Genomic DNA, 14,514 nt, shown 5'->3' on the forward strand with positions numbered 1-14,514 from the left:
TATTGTAGTTGTTGTTAAATGACAGAATTCAGTTGAATTTTAGTAAATTAACTATCAACTTTAATCGAATGTTTAGATTTAGAAGATGCAGATCTCTTCCATTGGTTGAAACTGAATCATAAACTAAGGAAAGGAAATTACATTAAACAACAATTGATTTCAATATTGTCAACCTTTCTACATGTTCTAGCTGTTCTTTTTTTCATTATTTATATGAAGACTATCAAAAGATACCCCCCCCCCCCAAAAAAAAATTGAATAGAAACAAGGGCCGTCTTTCCCCTCAGAGCTATTCAGCTCTTTGATTATAATTTATTCCCTAATTTATTGTCTTTTATACAGTATATGGAAAATGTATGTTTAGATACATGAAATGTTTTCAAAATAGAATGCACTCCACTTTAGTTTTACCAGTAAATTAATTAAATTCTTGGAAAAATGCTCTAATTTAAAAAAAAAAAAAAAAAAAAGGTCAAAATTCAATGAAAAAAAGATTTAACAACTAATAAAAATATAAAAATCATTTAGATATTGATAAATTATTGGAAAATTATAGCTCTTAGAATTTGAAAAATCTTAAACTTTAGACACTCGGTTGGTACATTAATAACAACGTTACGAAGTAGTGAATATTATTTTAAACAAGGATTTGTATAGTTTTAAATTATGGAAAAGAAGCACATTTCCCGGAAAATACCGATAAGGTCCGGAAATTAATTATTACCATGAACCGGAAGTAGGTTGTAGAGCATCTGCTGGACCAAAAATTAAGTTGAAGTTTATCGTTTAAAATGTAAAGTATGTGGAACTTTGAATTCCTCTACAACATGCAGTTTTAGAATGATGTCTAAGGAATGGCCTTAGGACGCCAAGAAGGCCAGGTAAATCATTATAAGTTGTTAAACACTGTTTAATCATGACCGTCTGTACAATGTTTTCATAATTTTTCGTATTATATCATATATGTCACTGTGTCTGTACCAGTGGTGTAACTGTAAACACTGATATAACTTAAAAGTTTGGACAGGAAGCAACCAATCAATACAGGTTTCTATCAAGACATTAACATACAACTTTCAATTATAATAACTTATAAGGGGGAGATGCTACCTGAACTTGGCTGAACACTGTGAAGGTTTGGGTGCAAGGCTTTCCCAAGAAGCAGGTAGACAGCGGATTTCCGCCGTTTAATGTGGCTTCAAGTGCAGGCTACTTCACTGACAAATATATAAATTCAAAAAGAAAAAAAAATCTTTTTGCAAATGTTTACAGGCAGCCGAGAGACGTATTGTCGCAAAGTCGCAGTCATGATAAACAAGGATGAAAGTCAGTGTTTACCTTGGGCTAAATATAGTTCACACGAATTCAGGTCACTGATTGGTTTTCTATTTTAAAGCCAGAATGCATCGTTTCTTTTCAAAGATAACAAGAGAGACGTTCCGGTGGTCATTGAATGATAAAAATAGAGAAGTTCCGATGGTTGTTAACTCGTTGGTTCTGGCTTTTAGAACGTGAAGACAATCAGATAGGATGACAATCTTATGTTATGGAATAATATCTGTCAAATACAAGAAAGTGTAGTAGAGCATGTTGTTCAGAATCTGGAAAACAGTATCTTTTAAAGTTCATTTTTCTAAGCCCATGTGGTGTTCAGAGAATCAAGGTTAAAAACTAAAGAAGAATATTGCAGACTCGACCACAAAAAAATAATTTCCCAATGATTTATGTGTCCGACTTAATGAACAGTTTACAAAAAAAAGGAGAAAATCGGAGGATATATCAATTTTTCTGTCAATGCTTGAGAAATAATTGTATGATTTAAATACAGGTACAGGGGCCAGCTGAAGGGCGCCTCTGGGTGCGGGAATTTCTCGCTACATTAAAGACCTGTTGGTGACCTTCTGCTGTTGTATAAAGTTTATAGCAAATGAATTTTAAGCATAAGGTAAAGAAAATAGAAAACAAACTTTTTACATAAAAAAAAATGAAATTTCTTAGAGATTTTTTTTCTTTCTTTAATTTCAAACATAAAAAATGGTCATTTGAAAGATGAAATTAGGTACCAGGAGATTGCGAGAATGCAGGATTTTGCTCTTTTTATGCCAGAGCTTATGGGGGCCTTAAGCAGCCCCCAGACCCCCTGCCGTAAGGCACCAAGCTTAAGCTTGGTAGGGCTTCTGGCTTTGCCGAACGCATGTTAAAAATGTACAGCCGCCTATAATTTTCATTTAGCCTTCCCAGTGTAGTCTGAGATTACTCTCACGCCCTACGGCTGTTTTGCCAGACAAGCATGGGGTGCAGTGGAGCTTGTCCCATATCAAAAAGTAGATATTTGCCCATCCAAAATAGATGTGCTGCTTTGTCGCTTCTGGTGCCAACTTACAGACTTTGAAGGGAGTCTCATTGGGGGGGGGGGTTCCGATCTTGGATCCCGCTTACTGTTTTGTTAGATTCCCGTATCTCGCTTACACTACATGTATGTGTGTAAGCAATTCTCATTTTTTTTGTCATTTCCTAGGTCCCGCAAGACCTCATTTCCCATTTTCATGACACAATATTTTGATTTTCACGTTTCTCGCTTACAAAAAATCGGCAATCCTGCATCACGCTTAGACCCCAATGAGACCCACTTTGAATAGGGCTCTTCACGATTAGTTGGGCTATGAGTCTGAAATGAAAATGAGTCTTGAAAGGCTACTTTATTTTTTGCTTTAAGTAAGTAAGTACAATGTAAGTAAATTTTATTTAGAGTCTGGCATGATATGTACGATTCAACAAGGTAAACATGAGCTCTGTAGAGCTCTTAAGGTGGTACCCAACACTTGCACTTAAATTAAGTTGGCTTGTTTAATTTTCATAAAATTTTGTCAAAGTTCTTACTTTGACCCTTTAACAAAAATATAAAAATTTCAAAAAGTTTGAACCAACCGTTTTGTCAGAAAAATTACACTGGTTATATAGCAGTTTGACAAACACCAATTTTGATCATTGAGAAGCTTTTAATATTCCTTTTACAACACAACATAATTAAAACGTTTAGCTGACTTTACAGAGTTATCTCCCTGTAGTGATAGGTACCACCTTAACCAACTTATGCTTTGATGCGTTGAGGTGACACTGTAAGACGTCATAATTATTAGGGCCCCGCCAAAGGCGGGTCGCCCTATAGTGATCAGTCTGTCCGTCCGTCCGTCCGTAACACTTTGTAATAACTTCGTGTCCGCTCCATATCTAGAGAACCATTATGATTTCATACTTTATACTTTACATGTTTATTAACCACCACCAGAGGGTGTGTCATGATGTATGTACAACTTCCTAGGTCAAAGGTCAAGGTAAAAAAAACTTTGGTTTCAGTTGACAACCCTGTGTCCTGTGGTGAAGATCGTGTCCGCTCTATATCTTGAGAACCGTTATGATTTCAAAGTTTATACTTGACATGTATATGAACAAACACCAGAGGGTGTGTCATAATTTATGAACGACTGCCTAGGGCAAAGTTCAAGGTCAAAAACTTTGGTTTCAGTTGACAACCCCATGTCCTATGGTAAAGATTGTGTCTGCTCTATATCTTGAGAACCGTTATCATTTTAAAGTTTATACCTGAAATGTATATAAACCAATATCAGAGGGTATGTCATAATTTATGTACAACTTCCTAGGTCAAAGGTCAAGGTCAAAAACTTTGGTTTCAGTTGACAACCCTGTGTCCTATGGTAAAGATCGTGTCCGCTCTATATCTTGAGAACCGTTATCATTTCAAAGTTTATACTTGACATGTTTATAAACCAACACCAAAGGGTGTGTCATAATTTATTTACAACTTCCTAGGTCAAAGGTCAAGGTCAAAAACTTTGATTTCAGTTGACAAACCCATGTCCTATGGTAAAGATACAATTTTTTAATGCACATTATTCACAGCGGGGCCCACAGAGATGGCTCCCATCTCAATGATATCTAGTTTGGATTAGCATGATTAGGTGTTTGACATGGGATCTTTATACACCTTATCACTATTTGTCTGCTACTTATACTGCAGGACATCACAAATGTTCCTGTAAAATTTTGACATCAGAATACAAAATACCTGACTCCACAATGGAAAAGTGATTGTTATATGACATCAATCATGTCAATAGTTCAAGCTGCACAGTTTCTCAGATCAACTGTCACAGATTTCCAAATAGCGATAAGATGTATACTATCAGTATGATTATAGTCCCATGTTTGTAAATAGAATTCTAATGACTTTGGCGCCTGGTATAATTTTTCAACACCCATGGTTAACATGTCATGCTTCACAAAGTATTTATTTGGTTTTCAATTTTAATATGGGTGGAGTTGCTTTTGCAATGGTCCAGTTATGTTGTTAAATAGAAAATTTGGCAAATTTGCAGGTTCTGCACTCTAGTTGTTGTAAGTGAACATTGGCCGTTTATGTACTAAAGTTCAGAAAAAATTATGTACAAGTTTTCATAACCATTGGAAAGAATTTAGAGAAAATACTGTTAAATCAGGTAGAAGTAAACTGTTGACATATTTTTAAATTATTTTTTTTTTGGTACAGAAAAATATCTGCATTTAAAAGAATTTAAAGATAGACAAGCACTGGGCAAGATCAGAATAAGTGCACATCCCCTAAAAGTAGAGACAGATAGATATGCTAAAACCTATGTAGATAAATCCCAAAGATTATGTAAAAAATGCACCTTAGATTAATTGGAATAGAAATATCTTATCTTATCTTAAATTGTTTTTCTTTGACAAAATCATTGACTCGTGCATACTTACTAGGGGGGCATCTATGTCCCATGAACACAATATTTGGGCTCTTGGTCAGAAAACTTTACTCAGTACTCGGAGTACTTTAATTAGTGCTTGAAACACAAAATCCGGTAGTTTGATTGGTTGATTCTTGAGTACAAAAATCGTGCTCGAGAGTTTTATGACCCCAAGACCAGACCTGTATGACGAACAGAAAAAAATTGGGAAATACTATAAATTATAAATAATGGAGAAATTGAGAATATTAAAAGCGTTAATGTTTTTTTTAGAATTACAGAGTGTTAATAAGACACATGTACCAGTGTTTTCCCTAGACAATTTTATAATAGCAGCTGTGCTTTGCATTTATTTGTACCACTATACTTTGATCAACACTAATACACTTCTGCTGTACAATGTACGAAAAAAATTCAGTTTATATTTTATATTATTGATATATTTGTAAACTTAAATGACAAGTGGAAAAAACACAAAAAAACCCAACAAATTAACATTTCCTGCAATAGGGGTCTTCCAGGATGGAGGGTCAAACATATAGAATGGTCCTGGAAGTTCAGGGGATTTTTGATAGTGATAAAACTTGAGCCTTGCACCAGGCAAACATTCTATTTTTATGAGGCATCAGATTTACATATGTTATGTCCCCTTTCTGACTAAACATGAATCAATACATCCAACACAGCCAAAAAGAAGCCCCACTTGGTAAATGATTTACATGTCTAAAGAAGATCAAAAGTGACCATATTTCATTACAACAGTCATCCTTATGGTACATTTTCTTTGAACATTTAAATTCATAGCAGTTTAAATGGTCATACATTGAACTATAATGCTTTACTTTTATAAATTGTTATTTGGATGGAGAGCTGTCTCATTGGCACTCTTACCACATCTTCCTATATCTATAAGGTTTTCAGAGAAACCATTTAGGTAAAAATGTTTAATTTGACATCACTAGTGTTAATCTTATTTTAGCAGTTTAATAAAGATGAGCAATTTTTCACTCCTTTTTAAGACAAATGTTTGTTAGGGTTCAAATTTCTCCTTAAAATTTAACAATATTCCAAAGTAATCATTTAATCAACAGATTAAAATTTAAACTTGTTGGTTCTCATATTGGAAAAGATTTCCTGCAATATCTCAAATTTGTATAAAACCAATGTTCGTGAAATATAAATACATTACATGCTAATGCCTTGATAGAAGAATGAATGATTTTTAGTCCCCTGCCAACGAAGTCGAAGGGGACTTTAGGTTGTACTCTGTCCATCTGTCTGTCTGTCTGTCCATCAGTCAGTCCAGCAAATTAGTTTTCCAGACTTTTTTTCTTCATGCTTGAAGATATTGATTTGATATTTGGTGTATTGTTTTATCATGACAAATAACAGGTCAAGTTCTATTTTTACTATTTCAGCTTTTCTCCTTGTTCAGTTAAAGCCCTTTCCCTAGAATTTTAAATTAAATTGTTAATGAAATACCTATTGATTACTAGATTTCTGTTCCAAGGGAAATAACTCATTCTTTAAAAGATTTGTAAAATACATAATAGTAAGATAAATGACAATTTGGATTTTTTTCCTTATCTTTAGTGAGTGTTTGATTGATTAAGTGGTATGTTTTGTTGAGCCTGCAACTTTTGATGCAGAATGCTCGACATAGGGATAGTGACCCGGTGGCGGCGGTTAGCTAACTTCTTAAAAGCTCAATATTTTAGAAAGTTGAAGACCTAGATGCCTCATGTTATGAAGTTTCCTTCAGTCACATGTCCAATGTCCTTGACCTCATTTTCATGGTTCAGTGACTACTTGAAAAAAAAGTTAAGATTTTTTGTAATGTTAAATTCTCTCTTATCAGTCAGGGGTGCTACTTAAAGAAGTGATTTCATTATCACCTATTTCAGAGATTTGATAAATTCAGTTATCACCTATTTACGTGATTTTGGTGTTTCCTTTGATCTTCAAATGCTTATTTCATTGATTTTCCATATTTTCACAAACTTTTCTATAATTTTCCCACATAGATCAATTATCCCTTTTTCTATGGATATTAACTTCACCAGTGCGCTTGGGCAGTAAGTTAGTGCGCTAAAGCTTATAAAAGTACCATTGGGAATTTTCTGTTATCAAATATACATTAACTACTCTGACTATCAGACAAAGGTCAACAATATTAGGTAACCAGATTGGACTGACAGACTTATCAAGCAAAAGACAATTTCTAGTTGTACATAGTTGTTTTTTCAATGGAATTCTTTTCTTTTTACCAATAAAAAATCAAAGCTTGTGAGAAAAATATCAAGAAAAAGTTATAAACACTTATTAAAGTGATCTTGTCAAATTACTTGTTTCAGTGATTTTAAAAAGTCTGTGTCTATTTATAGATTTTTTTTTTAATATTTCACAGCCAAAATCACTTGAAGAAGTGATTCTGAAATCACTTGTTTAAGTAGTACCCCAGACTGCTTATTATAAGTAATAGGATAACTATATTTGGTATGTGCGTACCTTGCAAGGTCCCCATGCCCGTCAGACAGTTTTCACTTGACCTCGACCTCATTTCATGGATCAGTGAACAAGGTTAAGTTTTGGTGGTCAAGTCCATATCTCAGATACTATAAGCAATAGGTCTAGTATATTCGGTGTAGGGAAGGACTGTAAGGTGTACATGTCCAACTGGCAGGTGTCATCTGACCTTGACCTCATTTTCATGGTTCTGTGGTTATAGTAAAGTTTTTGTGTTTTGGTCTGTTTTTCTTATACTGTATGCAAGAGGTCAACTATATTTGGTGTATGGAATGATTGTAAGGTGTACATGTCTAGCTGGCAGGTGTCATCTGACCTTGACCTCATTTTCATGGTTCAGTGGTCAAAGTTAAGTTTTGGAGTTTTGGTCTTTTTTCTATTACTTATTGCAATAGGTCAACTATATTTGGTGTATGGAAATATTTTATGATCTTTATGTCAGTTGCGCAGGTTTTATTTGACCTTGACCTCATTTTCACAGTTCATTGCTCAGTGTTAAGATTTTGTGTTTTGGTCTGTTTTTTTTAAACTTTAAGCAATAGGTCAACAATATTTGTTCTATGGAAGAATTGTTAGCTATAAATGCCTGCCTGGCTTGGTTCATTTGACCTTGACCTCATTTTCATGGTTCATTTGTCAAGGTTTTTAGTTTTCTTGGTTAAGTTTATGTGACAGTAGTTATAAAGCTTTATATTTAGAACTATCAACATAATATCAATGATTGGTAAAGAAGGCGAGACATTTCAGCGTGTGCACTCTTGTGTCTTTTATTTTATGTAGTTTACACCATGACAAGTTACCGTATAGATCAAGTTAGAATTTCGTTCCATTACAATGATTTTTTTTAACTGGTAGGGGACTATGTATTGCCATGCAATACTCACAGAATTCTTGTTATTTTGAAATTTTTCTGCCCCCACTGTAGTGAAGGGGGCATTGAGTTTAACCCATGTTCATGACATCTGTACATGATCGTCCTTTACAATGTATTTCCCAAAATTGGTTTTCGTTCCATAACTTTGAATTTGAGTTTGCCTCAACAAGATGTTATGAAACTTATACACAATACTTATTAACCATAAAACGCAGATCAAGTTGGAATTTTGGTGATGTCACTTTTACACTTTGGGTTACATGCGTATCTATGCTCCTTTACAAATGAAAAAAGTGTTGAATTTTTTGTTTCCTTTTTATACAAATGCCCATTTTTTTGGGATCATATTTATAATGGTATGATGTCGTTGTCTAAAGACACATTGGCTTCCGGACAATAACTTTAGTTTAAGTGAATGGATTTCTATGAAATATTGTAGAAGGTTAAATACCTCAAAAGGAAGGTTGGGATTGATTTTGGGGATGATAGTCCCAACCATTAAGGAATTAGGGGCACAAAAGTGGCCAAAAACAAGCATTTTTCTAGTTTCAGGATAATAACTTGTGTATAAGTATTTTGATTGCTCTGAAATTGTACCACAATGTTTAATACATCAAGTAGAAGGTAACTTCATTTACGGGGTTATGGGGCCAACAGTTTAGGTACTAAGGGCCAAAAATGGGGGAAAAAACTACATTTTTTGTAATTTCCACACAATAACTTGTGTGTAAGTAAGTGTATGGATCTCTCTGACATTGTACCACAAGGTTCCATATCACAAAGGTAAGGCTGGAATTGTGTTTGGGGACAATTGCCCTAAACTTGTAGGAATTAGGGGCCAAAAAAGGGGCAAAAACAAGCATTTTTCTATTTTCCAGACAATAACTTGTGTTTATGTGAATGGATCTCTCTGAAATTTAATACAAGGTTCCATACTACACAGGGAATGAGTCTTAGGGTAACTGCTCCAAGGGGGGTTTCCAAAAGTTTGGGGTGGGGGGATTTTTTTTCTCAATTTTTTTAATGGACTTAATATTTTTCAATTTTTAAAATTTCAAATTTTTGAAAAGTTTAAAGAAGAAATCTTCAATTGCGCAGTAATGCTCAATAGATTTGTAAGATCTTTGACCACATTTATTTTGTGTCACAAACCTTTATCATTTTGGTCTCTTGTGGACAGTTGTCTCATTGTCAATCATACCACATCTTCTTTTATATATTTATTATGTCAAAAATTTTATCACAATCAAAATTCAGACAGTTAATCAACTATCAAGCTTGAATATTGTATCCAAATTTGCCCCCACTGTTCAGGGTTCGACCACTGCAGTCATATCAGGCTGTGCACAGCGAAGCATTTAATTCTAACTTTAGTTTACCTTAACCAAATGTTATGAATCCTATATTCATAATGCTTATATTAACGCAAAACTCAGATAGAATTTTTTTTGTTTTTGAATTTGGGTAGCATCACTTTTACTGTTTGTGAGTTATGTCCCTCCATAACATTATATGCAAGAAGGGGCATCATCTATTTCCAATGGACATATTTTCCATTTATTTGGTTCTCTTATCCATTAGCAACATAAGTTGCTGAAGGCGATGTTGGCAGCAGCATCAATTGTTAAGTTTTCTGAATAAATTATATTGAAAGGAATAAGTTGTGATAAATTAATGATATATTTTATATACCGGTAGTTGAACTACTATACTGTAGGTTCAGATCAGTATGACAACTATTTTGAGGCCAAGTCCCCTTGTGTATGGTCGTGTGACTTGCAATTACAATGTTATGTTTCCTGCTTAAAGATAATTCGATATGAACTACTTGTGATAGATCATAGATATTTTCTATAGAGTTACAATGCTATCAGTTCATATCACTTTGACAGCTATTTCTAGAACCTGTCTCCTAGTTCATGGTCCAGTCACCTATAAAGCAATTTTCCCAGAGCTACTAGACTTAAGCAGGTTTGGGACAATTCATTAAATGGGGAATAGTTCCTTAAATGAATATCTACAATGTATTCCTCAAATGAGTGATTTTTATCTGTTACATCTAAATGTAACAGTCTTCTGTTCTAAAACACATGTATTTTTTAATTGAAATTCTGCATACATGTACTTTGCAAAATTTACAATTTTCAAGGCTTAGCATTAATTAAAAAAAAAAATGCTCTTGAACAAATGTTTAATGACTTTTAAACTTTGATACTTGTTATATACAGAGAAAAACTGTAAATTACAAATTTAAGCTAATAATTATATATAATGATTCATTGCTTATCATCAGCATCAAGTCTTTGAGGTAAATAAACTCATCATAGATACTAGGACTAAATTTTGTATAATATACGCCAGACGCGCGTTTCGTCTACAAAAGACTCATCAGTGACGCTTGAATCCAAAAAAGTTAAAAAGGCCAAATAAAGTACGAAGTAGAAGAGCATTGAGGACCAAAATTCCTAAAAGTTTGCCAAATTCAGCTAAGGTAATCTATGCCTGAGGTAGAAAAGCCTTAAGTATTTTCTTGTCTTTGTTATGAGTTAAAGGACAAATGTATTTTGTGTCTGCATTGATTGAAAGTTACATCCCAGCTCCTTTGTTCTTACAGGGGTGATCTGAGCCGGATCACCCCTACCAGATCACCCCAGTTTGAGGTTCTTTGTTATGCATGCTTTCCTTTGTTCTGTAACATTTTGGCGGGAATGTCAAATCCACTATAAAACTTATAATTAAATAAACAATTATACGGAAAAGACTATCTATCGAAATTCACGTAGAAAAAATCCAGTGTATATGCTGGGATTCGAACTCAAGACCTTTAGCATATCAAGCCACGACACAACCACTACACCAGGACGACTTGATACAAACTGTCCGTAATTTAACATACTTAAAGGAAGCAAGATATTTTTATATGTGGGACGAGTTGGCAGACCTTTATTCAGTGGGGTTTAAGCCCTTTTCGTTAATAAGTGAGTTGTCAGTGATTGTTCAGTTTGATTTTACACTTTTTCCAAAGTGGGGCGAGTCGGTAAACAAGAGTGGGGCAATTTTTTTCATAAAGTGGCGATATAGATTGGGCCGATTGGCCAGTGGGGCGAGTTGACATTGTTTGATATCTACTCATCGTGTTCGGGGGTCAAAAAAGGGTATTAATCCTTTAGTAATGTATAAAGTGTATGATAATGGTTGTGTGGCGTTCTAAACTAGATTTTATGAATTGTAAATGGTTCTTCGTCTAATCTAAAACAGCTGGGATGTAAAATAGTTATCCCACTCGGACTTGGTGTGTCAGTGTAAGATCACCCTCTGGCCTCCGGCCATCGGGTTGATCTTACACTGACACACCGCATCATCTTGGGATAACTATTAAGTGTATGTACAATTTGTAACTGACATCATTTTTTCCGTGAATCATTGACCATGTTAGGTTCGTTTTTACTTTTTACTTTTATCTAAAAGATTGATAAAATAATATTCATGGTCGGATTAGTAGGTGAGACATTTCAGCATGTGCACTCTAGTTTTGTTTCAGACAAGTTATTGTATAATTAGGTACACATTGTAACATGAAAGAAAACACTACTATAACATTTTATTTGAGGTCTTAGAACATTTAGAATACTCAGTAAATTCCAAATGTTAATCTGACATGACCTTATGAAATATATGTAAACAATATTGCCACAAGGCATGATAGAAAAATATAAATTTCATGTGGTTATCAATGTGACAGATTATATGCATACATTGATCTAACATTTATAAAATTGGAGAAGTAGTCTACAGCATGTGTTTATTTTAGATTCGCTCAGTTTTGAATAATTTTATGATTTCATAGTTAAAATTTTTACCATGTTTATTACGATTACAAACTAAACTTATAAGTAAACAAAACCAAAAATATATATGCATTTATTTATTTTAGAATATTCATACACAGGTATAAACAAACCAGGGTCTACATCTTATTAAACAGTGAAATTTTCACATGAAGTTGTAAAAAATAGCCTTACAGTCAATACACTGGTTTGTGAAATACCTAGTGATTATTGAAGCATCCATCAAATTATAAATCATTTTACAAAAGATACCTGTGAATATTATAGCGTTTGATTGATGACAAAACTGTAGGAGTTATTGACAGCTTAAATCCCATTTACTTTTAAAAAGCCTCTCACCTCAAGGACAATTACCTACTTCATTAATTATTATGTATATGTAGGTGTGAATAAAGAATTTTTGGCTACATGTTTTAACCAACTGCTGCATTATGTGTGTAAAATTTTGGCTGCATTTTAAGTATTGACAGTTATATATGTGTTAGAGTATTCAGAGATATGTTAGAGATGATGAAAGTATTGCTAATGTGTGTAAGGAATCATTCTCCTACTTTAAAGGTAAACTATATTTCAATTATCTTTTACTCTTAAATTTGGTAGTGAATAAAACTTAGGTGTTCAAGAGATTTTTTTTTCTTTTTATAAACACTGAATAGGGTATCATAATGTTTAGATGTTAAAATAATATAAGTCAGATTGCACATGCAATATCAATGTGATTTATTTACTTTGATTTACACAGAATTATGAAAAAAATTGCTGAAGGCGAGACATACATGTAGATGTATTTTTGGCAAAAGTGACATTTAAACATGTTTTACAAAAACAAAAGTTCCATTTCAAATTTGGATTATGATAGCTTCATTTGCTTAAAGCATTTCCTGAAATCATAATACATTATATCTCTCAAAATAATTATGTTGTCTAATATTAAACAATTGCAATAATGAGTACACACAAAGTTTCTGAATTTACTAATTATATGATTTTTATAACTTATACTTTATTTAGTTTTTAAAAAAAGTTTTTTTGTTTTACTTGTACCAATTTTGTTTCAACAGGATCCATTGCAGAAAAAAGTCTTTAGGAAAATATAGCATTTGATCTCTTTAAAAAGTAATGGTCAACTTAGAAGTAAACAGTCATTATACATCAACTCGACTACTAAATATAAAACATTTGATTCTATTACAAGAAAAAATAGAATTCCTAGGAAAAGGAAAACAAATTGTCAAACTGAAAATTTGACCATAATTTAAAAAATTTATAGAAAATCCATAAATTTCATCTACAATAGAAACAGTTGGGATATTGTGACCTACTTTAAAAATAGTTTGAAAATTAATTTACCCCAAATAACTTTAAACAGGTTGCCATTACTGAAAAGACTAAAACTTCAAAGTGAAATCATTCTATAAATCTCAAACATTTGGCAAAAAAAAAACATATAATGATATTAGTGAAAATCCTACATGTAGCTACCTATAGCATGTGGCTAGCTCTACTAACATTGATGCAGTAGTGTCCACTGGTTTTAAAGAAAAAAAAATAACTTGACAAAATCATTGAATAGAAAAATTTAGAAATATTTTGTTGTTATTAAAGGAAATGTGTTCTTTTTTTTTCTCCTTTTAGCCTTCAATTAGCTGTTGATGAGTTAAAATATCAAACATTGCAATTACTTGATAGTAATTTAGAATTTGTGAAACATTCATGTCATGAATATGTGCTGGTTGGATATATATCAGACTATTAATGCAACCTTTTCGATGATGTACAGCTTGAATTGATTTCTAAAAATATCCACAATAAGTGTGCTTTCATGCTGACCCTATCTATTCCTTCTTCCTTCATCAATAAGTGTTGCCTATGAGGTATATGTATGTTTAGATGTCTCCATCTCCAAATATTGGATGCAATGGTACTTGTGCAATACATTTTTCTGGTAAACTGATATATAATTGTATCAATAAACCAATAAAAAATTGATTTATTGATACAATTATATAAAATATGTTCCCTATTGGAATTTTGAAAACAAGGTTAACTGATAGTTTTGCATTAGGCTAACATATTGACATAAGAAAGTTTTGCACTGCCAATAAATATTGTGGTTTTACCAAAAAATGTGGTCCAAAGGGGTCAAGTAAAAATATTGTTTTCATGGACTTATATTTTGGTCTGGAAAGACGACATTTTTTCAAATGATTAGTTTTGTTATTCTTTGGTATATCCATGTCATAACTGATAAAAACATACACTGTACTAATTTTTCCACACTTGCCTTAACTTAGTCAAGCTTAGTATTAATATTTTTTTTGTTTGTCCATACTGCAAAGTTCTGCCAAATAACTGTTAAATCTGTGGAAATATTTATGTCATGTGTGTCCACAAAAGGTGGATTTTCTGTTTAAAATGATGCCATAGAATTTAAAAGATTGATTGCTGTTAATAAAAGCATGTACAAGGTATTAATTCTGCTGCA

The 14,514-nt window shown here is 32.9% G+C and overlaps 1 protein-coding gene across 4 annotated transcripts in view; it reads left to right on the forward strand.

Annotated features, from left to right (window-relative positions):
- The first annotated feature begins 718 nt into the window (after positions 1-718).
- LOC143064220 (ral guanine nucleotide dissociation stimulator-like 1) overlaps positions 719-14,514 on the forward strand; it is a 45,887-nt gene continuing 32,091 nt past the window's right edge. The window contains exon 1 of one of the 4 annotated variants that reach the window (XM_076236880.1): positions 719-881. In XM_076236880.1, the coding sequence (XP_076092995.1) occupies positions 855-881 (27 nt within the window). In that variant the 5' untranslated portion in view covers positions 719-854. Of the gene's footprint in view, positions 882-12,421; positions 12,588-14,514 lie in introns of those variants that run through there. The other 3 variants (XM_076236882.1, XM_076236885.1, XM_076236879.1) reach the window with 3 other exon arrangements.

The sequence above is a fragment of the Mytilus galloprovincialis genome, chromosome 2 (assembly GCF_965363235.1).
Source record: "Mytilus galloprovincialis chromosome 2, xbMytGall1.hap1.1, whole genome shotgun sequence".
Lineage (NCBI taxonomy): Eukaryota > Metazoa > Mollusca > Bivalvia > Mytilida > Mytilidae > Mytilus > Mytilus galloprovincialis.